This window comes from Antedon mediterranea, chromosome 8, assembly GCF_964355755.1.
Source record: "Antedon mediterranea chromosome 8, ecAntMedi1.1, whole genome shotgun sequence".
In the NCBI taxonomy this organism is placed as follows: Eukaryota; Metazoa; Echinodermata; class Crinoidea; order Comatulida; family Antedonidae; genus Antedon; species Antedon mediterranea.
In genome coordinates, this window is record NC_092677.1 from 16,322,323 (window position 1) to 16,343,050 (window position 20,728).

At 32.8% G+C, this 20,728-nt stretch overlaps 1 protein-coding gene across 1 annotated transcript in view; it reads right to left on the reverse strand.

The window, feature by feature from the left end:
• The window catches only part of LOC140057814 (cystine/glutamate transporter-like), a 68,281-nt gene that overhangs the window by 25,211 nt on the left and 22,342 nt on the right, over positions 1 to 20,728 (reverse strand). Inside the window, exons 2-5 of the mRNA XM_072103560.1 lie at positions 15,544 to 15,673; positions 10,512 to 10,531; positions 5,764 to 5,839; positions 2,254 to 2,298 (exon numbers count right to left, since the gene is read on the reverse strand). Of these exons, the coding sequence (XP_071959661.1) occupies positions 2,254 to 2,298; positions 5,764 to 5,839; positions 10,512 to 10,531; positions 15,544 to 15,673 (271 nt within the window). The remainder of the gene's footprint in view (positions 1 to 2,253; positions 2,299 to 5,763; positions 5,840 to 10,511; positions 10,532 to 15,543; positions 15,674 to 20,728) is intronic.

Sequence of the window (20,728 nt, forward strand, 5' to 3'; positions counted from 1 at the left end):
ACTTCCTACGCGGAGCCGAACCTACTGTTCTACTGATATAAGAACCTATGATTGCAAGCATAATTACCCTTATTATATTAGTCTACTTTCAAATGATCAAACTAAGTAAATAGTGCTTTACTGTGAAGGTAAATATGATGAAAGTATTGTCAAGGTGTTAACGACACACGAGCTGTTTAAATAGTAGGACTAATGGAGGCCAAAGCATCTAAAAAAAGTGTTGAAGATGAACTTAAATAAAAATTTTAAATAAACCATTTAACCTATAGCACTGTTTGAGAATGAAGCACAATAATCTTTCAATTTACTGCAGAATTGTATAATTTCACACAGTAGGCTTACAATATAGGTGTTTAACATTAATGGCCAATTTATTTACAATTCTTATTTATCTAATAATATAGACTATAGCAATTTTATCTGAATAAAATATGATTAAATCGTAAAATATTCATATAAGATATATTCTACTGACTGTTAATATTTCATATTATAGTACAGTGACAGTATTATTATCTTTTACATAATTTATTAAGATATGATATAGTTATGACAGGTTTCAGTTAACCTATCCGAATCATTTTTATCGTTTGAAAATAAATTAAATACAGTACGATACGACAAAATTACTCACATTGAAGTTTTCTCAATTGATTTATACTGTATTATAATTATACACTGTAAACGTATAGTATATTCGCTTCGTGAATAAAAATACTGAAAGATGAGGGCGTATCAATTTGATCTCTGGTGCGCGTGCGTACGATAGAGGGACAAGTACTGTTCCGCCGTACCACGCCGAGAATGTTAATGAAAGCCCCAGTGGTCTAATGGTTAGGACATCTGCATATCAAGCAGAAGGTTCCGGGTTCGAGTCTCGGTTGGGCGAGTTTTTCTCATTCTCACAGATTTCCTCATCGTTTCAAATTAATTAATTAAATTTCAGTATATCACCGGGCGGTTTAGAATTAATGTTCTTCTTGAGAAAGAAAGAAAGAAGATTAAGGATTGGATCAAAGAAAGAGACCAAAAGAAGAAAAAGAAAATCAGCAAATATGACAGAGTTGAAAACAATCCATAAAGGAAGCCAAATGCAGCAGATAGTGGAGAGTAAAAGGTTTGATAAAATAACCTGGACTTGGAATGAGTAAAGCAATGTCAAAATAATAGAAATAAGCAAAGACATATAAAAACGGAGTGTGGACAGATTATTTCACTAACCTTAACAGTAACCCACAAAAGAAGTCAAATGTAGGAGATTGTGAAGAGTGTTAAAGATTTGATGAATAACTGGACTATTGCAAGAATAGTTAGGGAATAAAAGCAATCTTAAAACTAACATAAATAAGCAAACAAAAACAAAAATAAAAATGGGGTATAGCCAGATGACTTTGATTCATTCTTAATAGTAACCCACGAAAGAAGACAAATGCAGCAGATAGTTAAGGTTCTAAACGATTTGATGAAATAACCTGAACTATTGAAAGAGTATTAGGAAATAAAACAATGTAAAAACTAATAGAAATAAGCAAAGAAATATGAACGGAGTATGTGGCAATCGATACTAGTACAACTGCATTATCTTATATATTGACCATTTTTTAGTGAGTAAACATTTTTAAAAGCTCGAACGAACAAATGGATGGAATATCAGATCGTGCGTATCGTCCGTACAAGTAAATTAAATTCCGACTTACGACGTACTTTTACGTACATTATTTAAGTAGACGAGTCACTATATACTTTGATTTATTTGATATTATTGTCCTGACGCTCGAGTCCAAACTGATACATCAATCTTTATATTGTTTTTCCTCTGGCTATATTTTCCTCCGAATGACACAGTTCTACATATTAGGAATACAAATGCTATTTATTTTGTTGGCAAACTAAGAAAACGGTTATAAATTGGTTCTTGTTTTTTTGACCGATTAATCCAATAATGGGTATGCATGTTATGTATAGATTCATGGTCTAATTTGATCTAGCATTGTAATTATTTATTTATTATTACAAAGCATGGTATAAAACAATTACTGATACTACGACAAACTAAATGTTTTAATTTAACGACCCATATTTTCTGAAAATAGTTGCAATTTCTTTTTTTGTATTTTATATGATTCAAATTTCAGAAAAAAAACCCCTCAAACTGGTGCAAAACAAATACCATGCCCGTTACACAACTTATTCAACATTCAAAGTAATACTATAGAGTTATGTTTTACATTTTAGCAATAATAACAATCTTACCTGTTAGGGTTTCGTATCTCTTCCGTCGTCTGAACATAAAACTGCCTATCGATACAAAAAAAAAAATACTAAGAATTATTATCTGGTTGCTGTGTCTTGAGGGTAGTGGGGTAAAGATAAGATAAGATAAGATAAGATAACTTTTATTGATCCTCTCAAAAAGGAAATTCATTGCTCGTCATAATAACAAAGAAAACACAATAAAAACAAATATAGCATAAAACCATTCATATAAAAACATCTAAAAAATTACAAGATAAAATTATCTTCTTGACTTCCTGTTGTACTGGATGATACCGGATAATCAAAATGACCAGAATTTTACTGGGAAGATACTTGAATCATCACGGAAAGGTGTTCAGAGGAGACGGAGTATATCTCAAATTGTACTGGGATGTTTTAAACTATAATTTGAAAACCGTCATGGAAGGGGTTATGGAGTAATTAGAAATCAAGATACTCGGGAAAAATAATGGGTATTTTTTTAGTGTATCATAACATTTGATCTATCTTTAAAAAGAGGCATGTCACTTACTGTTTTCTTTTTCATTTTAGGAATTTACATATGAAATGTGGACCTCGATTGGCAGAGTTCATACCGAGAACCAGGAGATAAATGTGCGCATGCGCATTGACTTACTCGTTACGGTACAGGTTTGATTGTCACAAACTGAAAATCTCGCTTTTATAACGTAGAAGAGAATTGATATCACGCATTATCAATTTCGAATATTCTGATCGGCAACATGTATTTCCATTTTAAATACGTCAAACAAGCTTTTAGCTAAAAACAATTTATTTGCTGTCCGTTAAAAAAACAAAAAACTCTTGATATTCTATCCTTAAGATAATCCATACATCTGCAGCTGAACTTTCTTAAAGAGAACTCGAATGTTTTTTCATCACGAGGTGAGCTTTTAACTCCCAGGCCTCGGCTGGATATCTGTACCAAACGCACCTGAAATCACAGTCTAACTTGGTCGTGAGTAACCGACGAGTAACCCTGGACTACGGTCGTGTTCACACACTCGATATTCTACGGTATTATGTCTAGAGACAATCAACACCAACGGCAGTTTCTTGTCTGCTAACTCCAACCTTTGTACCAACATACCAAATCTGAGACACGTATTGTTGAATATTTTATTGTCATCATCTGACATCTTTTTCGGAATAGATAATAATGAATAAACAGCAATTTAAAAAAATATTTGTCAATGTTATGTATTGAACTGTGATCGTATGTGAATGAATAAATAGCCGAATTGCTCCAAGAGAAAAAAAGCCTTTGTCACACACATTAGTTACTGTGGCTGTCTACTGACAGTATACGGTACGGCCTTATTTTCAAATATGTTGTGTGTCAGGGATTTTCTACAAGCCAGCTATTTGGTTGAATAGGTAAGTACTTTTCACGCTGCTGCTCTAGCCAGCTACGTCCCATGAGGACTATTCACTCAGAAGCTAAAGCAAGCAGCAGTTATAGTATCTAAGGCCGACAGTTTTGCGACTTTATAAACTCGACTATAATTTATAGATCCCAGCTGCTGGACCAAAAAAAATCAGAGAAAAGAGAGTCTATTAGGGCTCACGGTTGAAAGATTTTGGATTCTCGCCCTTTGATTGGTTGACGCGAATCAACAGACTGGGAAGAATTTCTCACTTTTACTGCTGTAAAGTCACCTTGTCTCTAGAGGGTATTCAGTAGCATGCCTACAGGTTGAGGTCACACACACAGCACATTAAAGTTCAAAATTGACCATTTTTAAATGGGCATGTGATTCATAATTAAAGAACAACTTTGATTTGTATGTATTTTTTTGGGATTAAAGGACATATTTTTAATAATTAATCATAAATATATCTGAAGAAAGAACAATAATTAATTTTAAAATGTCGAGCAGCGTTTTTTGTAAGAAATATTTCTTGTTAAATATTTATTTAGGGGATGTGTTATGGAATGGATAGGTCTGCCTGGAATGTGTGAAGTCGAGTAATTATTTTTGTACACGCCAGCTTTTTGCAAATTACGATAACAAATTTACAAAGAATATAGAAAGTCTGTAATACAACATTATTCAAATTAATTGTTGACAATGCTGTTATTTGTTAAGCTCTGTAATGTCTCTATAATATTGCCTTCGGGATTAAATGGAATAAGCAGTTTTGTCAACATTTCTAAAATGACAATGAATGATTTTACCGTATTATTAATTCCATACATCAGCAAAAAGACTCGAGACAGTGAACCAATCTTTCTTAATTATTTATCATGCGTAAAGAGGCAGGCTAATACAATACTCAGATAAATCACTGTGTTCTATTTCAGACGTTTGGTGATGGATATGTTATGTTGTTTTGCCTTAAACAAAATTAATTCGGAATAGCAACGTAAAAATGTCTTGGCTTAGAAAATTGCTATCTAAAAAAATGTATTTACATTGTTTCGTACAGTACAGTACGTCGGTTATTGTTTAATTATTAACAATTAGCATTAACTCCCTTTCAACTGCTATAATGATATCACAACATTTCTCGTACCGTGATCTTATATTTCCTTTAAACTACTTCGTTTCGTCAGTTTATCAGATACCAACAATTATGGCAAGATAAACAGCAACAAATTATAAAAGGAATATTTAGAGCGGTAAAACTATATTGATATATCGAAGGCCGACAAGCCTTCCATATAAATCCTGTACCAAAGATTATGGCATGGTACCACCAATTGAGAATAACCGAGATGTTGCAGATTCGAATCTCGCTACAAGTTGTGGCTTTCATACAATATTAAACATACGATCATGACATGTTTGTTCTCAAATTAGCACATCCGTGTATTTATCATTATACACAGCGTTATGACCTTATGCCCGTGCCATTGGTTGATACTACAATAGGCCTATATGAATATTTTAGTTGATTCCATATCAATGTTATTTCGTATCATTCAGTGGTTAAAATACAAGAGAAAACCCACCTCTAGTGTTCTATAATTGCGCTAGAATCCGACAAAAGCGACACATTTTTCTTTAGCCTATAGGCCTACCCTTTGTATTTGAATTCAGATTCAAATGTAAGCGGCAGGTAATTTTGTTAATTAGTTAAATAATAATGTATAGTATGTGTAATGAATGTGTTTGTAGAAGGCCTGCCTACTTGTTGAATGAAGTGAATAATTATTTTTGTTGAAAACAACAGTATTCAACTCGTCTTGGCCGTTCAATAGGCCTATAACTGTGATGACACTAGTTACAACCCGTTATGCCTGATTAATTAATAGAAGTGAGCAAAGCATAAACGGCATAGATATACAGAAAGTGGTTCATTGCGGGTACGGGAGACCAGTGTACGCTATGTAGGCCTACATAACAAGCCAGATATGTTGTAAAAATAAATGGAATGTAGGAATAAATGTCACTCTATGAAAACATTCTCTTCATTTAAATTATTTGTTTATTATGCATGCATACTTCATTTGATTATTGTTTGAAAAAAGTTTATACTCACCAACCCGAGTAAGCAAACAGACCACTGAAGATAGCATTTGGAAGTTTTTGCCAATTAAAGTCGCTATTATGATTATCTTCAAACGGCGAATCAAATTTTCCGAGTTTTGATGAATTTTCATTAACTCCTTTAAGAACAATAAGAATTATTAGCATAAATATAATCGTTATTATAAAAGTTTAAAAAGACTGGTGTCAATCCAGGAAAATTACTGTCATAAAACGATGTAAAATAGAACTACTGTAGGCCTACTTTGCTCTTTTGGACGATGACTCAGATAGGATGAAAAGGATCTCATGTCCTACTCCATAGGCATGTGATACACCTTTCTGCCTCAACTATTGAGATATTTGCTAAGATTGGGGCTTATGTTTAATGAAATATCCCAAGAAAACTTATAATTTCGTAATAAGTTTACTTCACTGCTAAGTTAATAAGTAATGTACATTAAGTACATCTTGTTGATACAGATCTGTATTAAGCGTAAATGCCAGAATTAATAGAATTTAAAGAGACATAGTAAATAGATTAGAGGGATCTAAGTCCGAGGTCTCTAATAACTACGATTAAACAAGAAACAATTCGTAATTATTAGACTTCATATAACAATATTAAAGACACTAGTTTTCATCATAGTGGCCACACCTTAATCCATTGATCGCAATTATACGTTGTAAATTACCAATACACATTAAATAGATTATAATCTTTCTCTATTCCTTGTCAATACACAATGAACTAGCTATACGAGATCTTTACGATGATGATGATGTTAATATAAATACCTATAACATCATGATTACTGACATCATGATAGGTAAATGATATCATCATAATTTACCCCCACGGGTACAATGAGGTCACGTTGTTTCCGATGTATACCTCACTGCAATGTCGGAGAAACCCCTCATGGTGTAATAAACTCACATCGTTTATTAGCATCACTGATCTGATCTGAACCGAACTATCTCTCTCTTTTAATTTCATCTTTCCTGGAAAAAGATATATCCTTTTCTTCTAACATCTCACAAAATGGTATAACAACACTGAGTGTTTCCGAATTCTACTCCTATCTCTCAGAATGTCTAATAACTCCTTCTAAAACACCAATAGTGTCCCTGGTCTGATCCTAATACTACCTCTCTCCTAATATCTAATACCGAAAGGAGTATATCGCCAACGAATTGGCACGAAGAATCTACTGTGTCCTCTATACTCTATCTAGAATCTTCTCTTATCTTCTATTATGGTTTATTATAATATCGTCTGTGTATTGCCTTTTGAACATCACAACAGGATGTGTACGCTCTCGCAGCAAAACTCAGTGCATTGCATGGGGATTGAACATACAGTGAACATAATATCAATTTGGGATGAGTGCATCATAAACGTTTTTCATCCTTCACTATAATAGCCTTATTGTCTTTCAATATCCGCTAACAAACATTAATGCATATATATTTTAAATTTGTCACATTTTTTGATGTTCACATTGTCACACATACTTATTATAAGCTGTCAGTTATAAAGCAAATAAATCTCGAAAAGCGCAAACTAATTAACGATCGACGATGATGTCAAGAAATACTAATCGTATAGGTTTTAATTTGTAAGATGTGGGTGGTGGTGTTTTTTCGTGTGAAAGCGGCGGGGGAGAGGGATGGAGTTGAGAGTTGTTTTAGTAGGAACTGATTGTCATTTACGACACCTTTATTTAAAATGTAAATAATTGTCAGAGTTTTCCGAAATTGTAATATAGAAGTTTTAGAAATTCTTACAATGTGGTACGTTATTATTAAATAACGATTTTTATGTATGGTAAACAGAAAGGCCTTTTTAGCCTGTTTATCAGCGCCTACCATAATGTTGCGTTTGATTTCCCAAAGGAACGTGCCAATAATATCTTATTAGGTTAAATAAAATGAATTCAATACAGGTTTACAAGCCATCGCCTTCAGAAGACGCTGTGTATGCTACTTCGCATTTAGACTTGCCCTAATTTATTTTTTCCCCGTTATAGTCCACCAGTTTAAGTCGGAGTTTAAATTGTATCTGGAAATCTCAAGTATTATACGTATGAAACGCCATATGTCCCAACATATGCATCTTTTAATAACGTTAAGTTGAAACACAGTCTAGAATCTAGACATTCCTGCACCCATCATGCGCAGTTAGGACCTCGAGGACAGGGTGTACTCGTTAACGTATACCTCAAACTAAGGAAGAACATTTGCGTCTCTTAAACAATGTGTGTGGGTACCTTGTGATTATTACATTTAAAAGAACAACTATTCATTAACACTTTGGCCTAGGCAATAGAAACCACAACACACACAAGAATAATCGGACCATCTCCCTCCTTGTTGGTTTGATTAAAAAACACTTCTAATCTTGGATTTACATGAGATGGTCGAACTTTCAACTTTTCAAAAGGTGTTCTTTATTGTTTAATGCACACACATTAATGCATTTAAGACGCGCAAAATGCGCTGCACAAGAGCTGGCTTATTTTACTTCATAAAATGAAAAATTTATTTTACATTGATGTCTTCCGTAAATCACCGATTAACATTTTTGTTTTTAAATAAACTATAGGCCTAGACTAGATTGATTTCCTAAAATGTTCAGGAAAATTGTGAATTGCTTATTTTTATGTAGTGACATTGAAATACAACTTCATTCTTTCGTCTTCAACCAATTTCAATTATTTTCTTGTTATTTATCATAATTAATTTTTACTGTGCAAAACCTTGGTGGAGTAGTCGCACGTTGCTTCCACAATTCTTTCTTAAATGCTGTGTTCCACATGTTTCATTCATTGTTAACAGTAACAAAATTTCTAAAATGTAATTTAAGTCGTTCCATTCGCTTTCCAAATTTCAATTAACATCAATAATCACAATGCAATCAATTTTCAACAATATGCCTACATTCGATTATGTCGCAATATTTAATTTAAATATTGATTATAATCACAATCCAATAGTGAAAGTAATTTCAAAGAATAATGATTAGAGTCCCACAATTCAATTAATTTCCCATAATTTAATTCATTTACCATTTCAATTTGTTTCCCATCTCCATTAATTTCCAACAATGCAATTCAATTTATTTCCCACAATTCAATTCATTTCCTATTTCAATTAGTTTTCCGCAATTCAATTCATTTCCCACAAAATCAATTCATTGTCCATTTTAGGTAGTTTCCCACAATTCAATTCATTTCCCACAAAATCAATTCATTGTCCATTTTAGGTAGTTTCCCACAATTTAAGTTTATTCATTTTCTACAATTTATTTTCCATTTTAGTTAGTTTCCCACAATTCAATTCGTTTTTCATTCCATTAGTTCCTCACAATATTAATATGGTAAAAATATGACATCATCATGTCCATATATGGGAGCATCACATTTGTTGTCGCATAAAGTTTGATAGTGTTGACAGAGCTTTAGTTTCTCACAATCCAAGTTCATTCATTTCCCACAATTCAATTCTTTTTTCATTTCAATTAGTTTCCAAAAATTGAAGTTAATTAATGTCGAAATGTGTCTTTTTAGTTCTCCACTCGGATTTTGATAGTTAATGACAGTATAACAGCAATCATGTTGCTAATCTGTTAATTTTCCAAAAATTCGATAGCAAAAGACAGTTGTTAATTTACGTCATGTTCTAATGTCAATAATCAGTCTGAAATTATATTTACATTAGAATCTTTTCATTAATCTTTTTGCTTTGTTAAATCTAATTAGTTCCATGACGTCATTACTTTTTGGAAATTTGTCAGGAAATGTGTAAATATTTTAGTATATATATACTGAAAACAAAAACAACAGTTACATAATATTGAAAAGGTTGATTTCAAAACTAATGCATAATTTTCACGTGACTTTTGACGCATGCGTACAAATTAATAATAACGTCAAAACACTTTCTTCTGTATTGAATATTATAATATAAAAAATATATAAGTATCATATAAAAGATAATAATAATATGACAATACACATTAGATTATTCTGCAGGTTTGCAAACAAATACAACTTTTAAAATGTGGTGGCGGTTTCATTTATATAACATTTAGTTTAAAAATGTAACTGTAAATTAACGCTCGATAAGCAGATAAAACTACAGTGCAATGCACGAGTAAAAGATGAAAAAGAATTTAAATTGTATAATTAATGATTATATACCGTAAATAAGAAAGAATAATACATTATAAATAAATCAAAACAAATATATATATATATATATATATATATATATAGATATATAAGCACAACAGGCATAGAAATAAATTCCAAACCGCCCGGTGATACACTGAATATTATTTAATTAATTTTTGAAACGATAAAGATGAGGAAATCTGTGAGAATGAGAAAAAGTCGCCCCAACCGAGACTCGAACTCGGACCGTCTGCTTGATATGCAGTTGCCCTAACCATTAGACCACTGAGGCTTTCATGGTATTGTTCTTTAACTCGATCGGATAACGACCCTTTAACATTCTCGGCGTGGTACGGTTGGAACACACAGGGAGTTGTTATTAGATAACAACTCCCTGGAACACAATTAGTCCTCTGTTGTACGCACGCGCACCAGAGATCAAATTGATACGCCCTCATCTATATATATATATATATATATAAATCCAAAAGCAAATTACTGAAAAAAATGACAATGCTGTGGGTGGATCTCAATGGAGATACAAAAAAAAATCGAAAAGCTAAATCAAAACGATAAAGTAAACAACCAGAAAAGTTAGCAGAGCTTTCGGGCAACACTAGCCCTTCATCAGTCATCAGTACAAGTGAGGGAATTTGGATAAAGTCATAGCATATGAGTTGGCAAGTGCTGCCTGGGTAGACAGGAATAAAAGATATATATATATATATATATATATATATATATATATATATATATATAAACACAACAGGCATAGAAATAAATTCCAAACCGCCCGGTGATACACCGAAAATTATTTAATTAATTTTTTGAAACGATATATATATATATATATATATATATTTAGAATAACCAAACAGTACAGTACGTTAAACAAAATTCTTTAAAAACAAGGCCAACAACCATAAGTCGCGTGCTCTCAGAAAAAAATGAACTTTCAAAAAGTAATGTACTCTAAAACTTTTCTGTACATCAAAACAGTTCAAAAAGTACAGAAAAACGCAAAGTGATACCCAACAGACCGACCGACCGACAGAGCGACCGACATAGTTAAAACTTGTCTGTACATCAAAACAGTTCACAAAGTACAGAAAAGCGATAAAACGCATAGTGATACCGGACCGACAGACCGACCGACATAGTGAACTATTGAGTCGCGTCCACGCGACTAATTGTCTGTACATCAAAACAGTTCAAAAAGTACAGAAAAGCGATAAAACGCATAGTGATACCGGTCCGACAGACAGACCGACAGACCGACCGACATAGTGAACTATAAAGTCGCGTCCACCCACGCGACTAATCATCAAAACAGTTCAAAAAGTACAGAAAAGCGATAAAACGCATAGTGATACCGGACCGACAGACAGACCGACAGACCGACAGACCGACCGACATAGTGAACTATAGAGTCGCGTCCACGCGACTAAAAACAAAGAAATTAAAGTATATAGAAATAATTTGGATTGTATAAGGAAGAAATAAAAGAAAAAGAGAAATATAGGCCTAAAGTGTACAAAAAAAGTTTATATGAGGGTTTTGATAACCGTAATTATAATGTAATATAGGCCTAATATGAATATTACTTTTATTGTTTTAAACATAGTTTAGCGTTGCTAAAGATTTTTTCTCTGTATCATATCTGTATATATTTTGTTTCTTTATGTTAGTTGTAGGTCTACTTCTACATGCGTATCAACATTGACATTTAGAAAAAACAAAATATAATCCGAATTGCGCAAATTTAATTTCCTAGTTTCGTAACATAATACATTCGAATCAGAATATTTTCATAAATAAAGTAGGCCTACAGCAAAGTAATTTATTTTTGTGTACATATTAATTTCACGATTTTCATGAAAAATAAAACAATATATGCGAACACACAACGTCTATAATAATAATAAAAAGTCTTGTATTTTATATAAATATTCACTAACAGTGCTTAAATCTCTGTCTACAAATCAAACGTTATGTGAAAAAACATCGATATGGTGTACTGTGCTAGGGATGTATTCAAGTCCATGGGCAAATGGTGTAGACCAACATACGAGAAGACGAATTGTTCCACTGCAAGAATCATGGAGCGAGATAGCTCGAACCCATACCACTGCTGCGGCTTCAAATATCACTAAGCATACTGCTCTTTTAATAAATATTATTTAGTTTTTGATTTGCGACTACCTAGGACATGCATATCGTAGATACAATAAACAAAAACATTAACAAAACAAAATTATTGTTAAAATAATAATAACAAAAAAAATCTTCGTTTAGACCTCAAATCTGCTAAAACTTTGTTGAGGGATCGAGTAAGAAATTGCTTTCCAATTTCCTCCCACGCCCACAATGCATTAAAGGGGATAAACACATCATTTCATTGAAAGTAATATCTTGTGGTCCTAACACTAATCAATATCGCGATAAATGAAGGAGATTGCAAAATAAGACCGTAGACATTTAGGGCAACAAAATAAATGTCATAGATATTCATTTCATAATACAGAAAACATTGATAATTATTCTTAAAATAAATCCACATGAGTGTAGAATTACGCTGAATGTACATTGATTGAACACAACTAAATACGATCTAGTAGGAGAATACTTTAGTAAACTGTTGAAATACAATATGGTGCATCAATATTGTACCATCTCAGCATTCAACTGATGTGTATTGAATAACGATTATAAATATAAAATTATCTTTATGAATATCGTAAATATTTGATTATCCTTTCTTTATTCCCTACTGTCTTCTGAAAGATAAGAAGGGCCTTTTTTTTTAAATCAGACAACAAAAACTTTTGACCAATCTGCGCATGTCTACAAAACTAATCGATTATCAATCAAGTATCGTATTATTTGTTAAATATCATAAGTAAATTCGTGATGCCTATCACACGTAAATGTAAAGTTAAGGCTACTGTAGGACCTATGATACACCGATGAAACTTTGGCGCTGTATCATGGAATGTTGTAGCCGATTCTCGGTACTGTATCTATTTCCGAAGTACAGTATCATAGGAATTTTGGTAATACTGTCATCACATGTGTTTCACATAGTAACCTAACCCTTAAGCTAACTTTACATGATACAGGCACCACATATGGTATAAATGAGATGATGTATTACAAAATATTCCTATGATACTTCAGAAATAGATAGTATATGGAGATACAGCACTGTAAATCGTGTGGATACTGGACAAATTGAAGATGGGAAATCCGCCGATTTATCTTGCCTTCGCTAAAACCACATTGCAATAAAATAGAAGTACAGTATACATTCACTCAGTTTATCAATTGAAGAAATTATCTTGTTCATTCAGTGATCCTCGGAAGTAGACTACGAACCCAATTTTTAAGCTGTCCCTAAGTAGATTGTGACTGACTATTGACAGTCATATAAAACCAATCTAGGATGTAGTGGTATGGTGATAGTTATGCCATCAGATACATTTACCACTAACCATATGCTTTCCAAAATTAAGCCTTTATGAACAATTTAAATCATTCAAGAATGTGGAATTTAATTTCTTTAGATGAGTATGCATGCGGTATAAAAATACATTTATACCGCATGCATACTCAGCATACACTAAATTAACTTGGCACAAGTTATATCCAAAAATGCAAATGTCACTTTAAATGCATTCCATCAATGTTTTAAACATGTACGGATTCGTTATCTCATTATCCAATCTTTACTTTTCGTATCAACATTCAACATTTAGCGTTTAAGATAAAGTTGCTTAAAACGGTTTAAGTATTTCATCTCCAATAATTATTTTGGACATTAAACGAGAAGGAATGTGCATTCCGTTAATCACGGTTGTTATTTAACAAGTTAAAAAAGAGCACAAAATCAAAATCGATAAATCTGGAGATGGCAATCAGAGCTATATGCACTTGGAATTTTCACAGCTAATGAATTTTAAAACGTGCATTACATCATCATTAGTTTAGAAGTTGAACACGATGTTAATGGTAAAAGAGAAAAACAAATCGGAAGATGGATTAACGATGAAAAGAGGAAAGGAGTGGCAGTCACTTCAACGTGACGTTGTGATGATAGTAAATAAATTTCAAAATCATGTTTGTTTATTTTTGTATTTAGGCCTATTTTATTAAATTTTCTATTGCTTCATACCAAGGGATATTTTATTTTGTTTTATTTAATCAAAATTCACAAAACAATTTAAAGAGATTAAAATTGTACAAGTTATACAGTATACCAAAATATATTTTTTTCTTGACATGTTTTTATCTTTTTCCAATCATGTAATGATTTATATACACGATCTTATATTGAACTTGGATCAAGTACTTCTAGAAGTAAATTACCCAGCGTTCAATACGAAAGGAGCGACTTTTTATAAAAATTCAGACAATACTTTAAAAAGATTGGAATAGTACAATGATAAGTCATACTGATAATGTTCTCGACATGCTTTTACCTTTTTTCCAATCATTTGGTAATGTAATTAAAACACGATTTGGACCAACTAACCTAGAGTATGTAGAAAAAAATATCCAAGTGTTCAATCGGAAAGGCGCGAATTCTAGTTTAATCAAAATCCATACAATAATTTAAAGAGATTGAAATTGTTATATACCATACCAACCGACGTTCTCTTTAGACAGGCGTAATTATTAACGCATCATCGTTTAATACTAATTTAACTGTAATGTGTTTTTAATATAGCACTTCTTCAACCAAATCGTACACTTGATAATAGTAATTGTGAAAATGTTGTTACAATAATTCATGTGTTAGCGTATTTATAATTGGAATACTTCAATCACAGACGACTTGTCAATCTACGTTAACTCGTATTACCGTAGGCTATATACCAATAATCGCCATTTTGTGTACGGTTTCATGTCTAAATACAAGAAACTCAGTTATTGTTTCAGTGTCATGCAAAGGTAACAGGTATATCCATATCACACAGAACTGACTTGTTCAAAAGCATTTTTACATAATGCACTGTGTTTAAAATGTATATTTTCATGGAATTTAAACAGTAGCCGATGCGGGGTAAGGATTGGTGCAGTTATTGTAGCTATAATAGACGTGAAACCGTACGACAATTCCTACTCCACACATATTATTCTACTATACCGTATTAATGTTTCAAAGGTATAGGTGTGTAAGGCGTTTACTTTTATTAAATTAACATTGGTTGGAGCGTTCAGTATTTAAGCGCAGGGCACAAATACACATATGTACGTAAAATAAAGAAATGTCTCCATGATGAAAAGCGAATCATTTCCACTCTTTGATTATTTTCATTCAACCAAGGCAATCTAACAACAAGATAGGAACTATTAACAGCCTTTTGATTTTATGTCTGGCTGCGACAAAAACCAACAATACTGTACTATTAGGCCTACTATGATAATGAAATATTTGAGGAAGCCAATTGGCCTATCGATAATCAGTCAAAAAGTTTTGGGGCGTGGAACTGATCCAGCCACAGATGAACCCTTTGATCTCCGGGGCTAATCATCCTGTTGTTGATTGCCTTGATTCAACCTAAAATTTAATATCATGACATATTACAATTATTCATTTTAATAAAGTGTTAAACTAACCTTTGATAATATGATAGAATCCGACGATGATAATTATGAATAGTCCAACAATTTTGGCAATACACAAAAAGATCTGCAGACGTGTACTCAATGGGACACTTACAGAATTCACAAAGAAGATGACAACTAAACAAAACAAAAGATAAAAAAAGATAATTGTACATTTTGATAATCGATGGGAGGTGGAATAATCATAAAATCATAATATCATCAAATTTGTTATAACATACATTTGATAGATTATTTAATATACATTATTACCTCTTGATATCATGGTAATCATGTATTCATGATGATTTCTTTTTTGGACAATTACGAATTATTGATATTATCAATTTCACATGTGAAACCTGCATAATACCCTGACCTAACCTTTAACCTACGATACGATACTGGAAAAACATGTGATACACATGAGATACCGTATTACGGAATTTACCTATCATAATATTTCCATATGTGAAGAATTGTAATATTATTTTCTAGTGGATAGGTAACATGCTTCATTGCTGCGTAGCAGCTATTTATATTGTGCACTGTCACGCTTTATTGCTTGTCAAATCCGAAAGTTCATTGTTTGACAACAAAACATTGGCCTAAGACGATCTAGGCAACTTCATGGCTTTCGCTCTCTGCGGGTGAAACCATGTACTGTAGGCGTCGATTGTACACTGAATAGTCAGTAGGAGGTATTTTTTTCTCCAATAAGAAGAACCTTGTGTTTGTGTCCCATCCCAGCCCGTCATCAACAACTACGTTAATAGATCTGCTCGCAGCACTCCCTTGCAGTTTGTTATTTCTACTAGTATGATGGATACTATATCTTAAATCAAAACATGAATTAATTGCCCTGGCTTAATTTATATATATGTGACCTGAACGTATATCAGATTCTTAGAAATTACAAAAACCATGAATTCTTAATCAAGTCAATTCCGAAAAGCAAATGCCCGTGAACTAATACTGTTATTACGAATTCGTCGCTTACTAATACTACAATAGTAATAATTAGGTCAGCAACAATGTATTTAATGGTACAATTCAAACACAATAGCTGCGCTTGACACGTTATTTGCAAATATTCGAGTCATTTATTATTATGTCTTTCTGATTGCTTTCAAGATGGTTATTAACATAATATTCAGCGTACGAGACTTACAGTGCAATTCTCCATTTGTCTAGAATATTTATTTCATATAAACCGTTTGAATTCGAATTTAATTTGTCTAATATTTTCACAAGCTCACGTGTTTAATGGCACGATGAAATATAACTCGTACTTAAATTACGTTTCTCTGTGTGTAACTCATGCTTTTAACGGCATTTATATTGCTGTCACTTGTACTCAGTATTATCTGAATACTTTTGCACAGACAGCTGAAATCATAATGCTAGAATTTAGAGGATAGTTATAGAGAGTTTATTACTCACAAAATTGAAGCACCATCATCTATTACCAGGATATATTCATGAGGAAACTCTGGTGATTTACACACTAGATGTTCGGGGCTACACTAAGTAGTACCTCATTTTATCTAACCAAGACGGGAACGTTACACTTCAGTGGATGACTTATGCATCTATATATAAATTATGGTTAATTCTTACATAGGCGAGCACAATGCAAAAACTTCGGTACAAATCTCCGCCTTGGATACCTACCTTATCTATCCGAGATGTACCGCGAAACGTAGATTTGATAACATTAGTGTGCACGCCGACGCTATTGTTCCATATTTATATTTTAGGAAGATATTATAAAGAGTTTTTTAACAACATTTATGATTTCAACATTGGATTTTCCTCTCAATTTCAATTCTTCCCGGTCAAAGTAATTTCCGGGTTTAAGATAAGTTCACCTTAGTTTCAAATATTTTCTCTCTTTTATACACAAGGGAGCAGTTAAAATAATAGATTTGACCCTAAAGGTGACTGGAAACAGGCACTTTCCATCAATCAATACAGTGTCCCTTTGGAAGACGATGTTGCAAGCCGTTATGTCTTCTTTCTTGGGCCCACTCTGTCACGGCAGTTAGTTTCAAAAGATGATTAAATTAAATAATGTATTAATAATTATTAGGATGGTATTCATTTGAATAAACGCCTCTCCAATAAAACATCACTTTGAATAATAACCCCCCGCCCCCCACAACCCAACTGTCTAATAAACGTCCATCCACATATTTATAATAACACAATTATACTATTTGTAGTAGAATTCACCGCACTGTTATCTGCAATTTACCAAGCATTTCTTATTCTTTTTTACCACTTTTCATATCTATGAGAGGATTTCATTTGATTATAAATGTTACCATATTATTAGAACTAAAAAATTTAACATATATCCCTCGAATAAGCACCTCCCTCAAATGACCTCCGCCTCCCCAAAGGGCCCTACCAAACAATAAAAACTATACTTTAAAATGTTATTAATCATCTAAAACACTGTAAAACAAAGTAGTTCAGTTTTACGAATGTCAAGCATTTTCAATAATGGTAACCGACAGAAAATGTATAAGGAGAACATTATCATTCCGAGAACCATCGTCTACACTTCCTAGAGGGGGAGCGAGCGAAGCGTGCTCACCCTCTAGTAAGTATGACCATTATGTTTAATCGTCTGAAAGTGTACGTGGGTGTGTATGTGGTGGTTCCTTACTGACCAAAATGCGAAAGATGCACAGTGAATATACCACCTTACATATATTACTGTACATTATGTAATAATATAGGCCTACACATTCAAATTATTCAAAATCTCAAACCACAAAAGAATTGCATGTGCTACTCCACATTTACATTTGAAACGAAGGAAATTTAGTCATTTTCCTTGGTTATTGTATTAAAATTATACCCTATAGTCTGCTAGTAATTACCCCCGGAATTTCCCCCGACGGCTACAGTTCAATCTGAATTATTTATAAGGCGTGCTGAATAGCGCCCGGCTAATCACATCGGTAATAAGTACTAATGCATGTCGAGATTACAACTGTGTAAAACTAAAAATAACTAGTATAAAGAATTTCAAATGGTCAGTTTTTTTCAATACCCGTCGTCATGGTCAATGAGACGCCAGAATACGATAGGTCAGAGGCAACTGATAGGGGTATTATTACTTAAGATAACAGCAGCTTAAAATGCAAAAAGTAGACGAGGACTAATCAGATATTTCTTTCTTCCTCTTTTATTTAATTTCAAATCGACATATAGGCATAAATTGTTCCATAGTATAACAGTTATAGACCTAATAATAATAAAATTATCTGTTAGACAATGGTTTCTTTTGTCTTTTTATAAGTGAAATAATGATCTTTTGGGGGGGGGGGGGGATGGGGAACAATACATCTTTAAAATATAATATTGTCCGTCGTTCACTGCACAATGTGTTCCGTTAATAGGGGTGTTTAGTGAATAGCTGTTACTGTATCACCCACTAACGTAACAATCAGCCATTAAAGTGGGTGAAACAGTCCCAAACGATTTGAAAATCACCTATTGTTATTGTACAAAATCGTTATTTCTAATTTTTTTTTCTGTAGAGATTTTTGTTCCGTTTTTCTGACCAAATTCAATCTCAATGACCTTTAAATTGTCATAATATTTGCTTTATTTTTTCTAAATTTTTTGATTGAATTGCACTAACAAAAATATGATTAATCTATTTGTTTTATATTCAATCACAAAGATTACCTATACTTCGTCAAAGTGACGAATTTAATTCTAGTTATAATATTTGCTTATGAAATTTTAAATCCTTTCAAAAACATAGTTTTCTTACGTCTGCATTTTAATAGATTACTTTGTTTGTTGTTTTCGTTTGTTTAATCATCTTTAGGATGTGATTGTTACTTAGTGTAAGCTCTGTCAGATTAACTCTGACAACAGTCATATAAATTCAACTTAAAGACTAGATTTTCATGTTATACAATGACGTATTAACACCGTGGGTGATGTTTTCCTAGCATGATCTTCCCAATGATTGATATACTTGCAGTAAATACGTTTATCAGTTTTAATGTATTTATATTGATGCCCAATAGACATTCGTTAGTGTTGGATCGGCACATTATTTCTCAAGTCAAGCATATTCAACACTGATGGGAATATTTATTACATTGCCATCAGTTTTAATATTAAATTTAATTCAATCAGATGAACAGAATGTGTCTGTACAGAAAACATTATGATATTCATTAAATTGAGCGAACATTATATAAATAACTTTTCAGTTGCACTAAAATAATGTATTTTATTAACCTAAGATTAACAGATCAAAAACCACAGTGACGCTGAGCGTTATTCTTGATGCATGTATAGTGAAACGTTCATACATAAGAGCTAGGCATGTTAATTCGTGCATATTCACACCCGATTCTGGGGATTTCATCAGACTCAGTGTTGAAGACTCTTGCCAGTCTACCAGATACATATCTGACTGTATTAAGTACTTTTAATCGGGTGATATCCAGTCATTGGAACATAAGGGAGCTCTGGATTGGGATGACCGCCGACGACAAAACTACGTCATATTAGTTCATTGTGCGCGTGTGGAGATATTTGGACTTGTGTTTTCGCTTTTTATAGGTCCAGACGCTGAGAGACGACACATCGATTGACCTGACCTAGGCTGGTCGTTGGTCCTCCGTCATCGATAATCGAAAGCCAATTATCACTTGTTTCTTCAATTCACTTTTGGCCTCTATGAATACATTTCAAATGGAATCAGATAGCTATTGGAAAACTAAAAAAAAAGAAGATATGGAGTGACAAAATACCCCAACAAAACAAAAGTACGTCCTAATAACACTGTAGTTTTTAAATTGTCCGATCAAAATTTATAGTGCAGAAACATGGACTTAAAAGTTCATAATAAAAGAAAACTGATGGTTTTCAGATGCGTTGCTTTACCGCTAGATACACTAAATATATTATGGAAAAAAAAGAATAGCAAGTTCGGTCATGTTATCAGAATGGGAAGTGTGAGGGCATTAATATGAAGATCTAGATGGATACAATAGACTGAGATCAGAAAAGTGTAAACCCTCGTGCTAGACAATGTGATTACTTCCAGAAAGCTTACAACCTGAGAGACATTGAGACAATTTGTTCATGAATAGTGCCAAAATGCAAAAGGATATAAGAAGATATCTGTTGAAGTCCTATTCCAAAACAATTTTG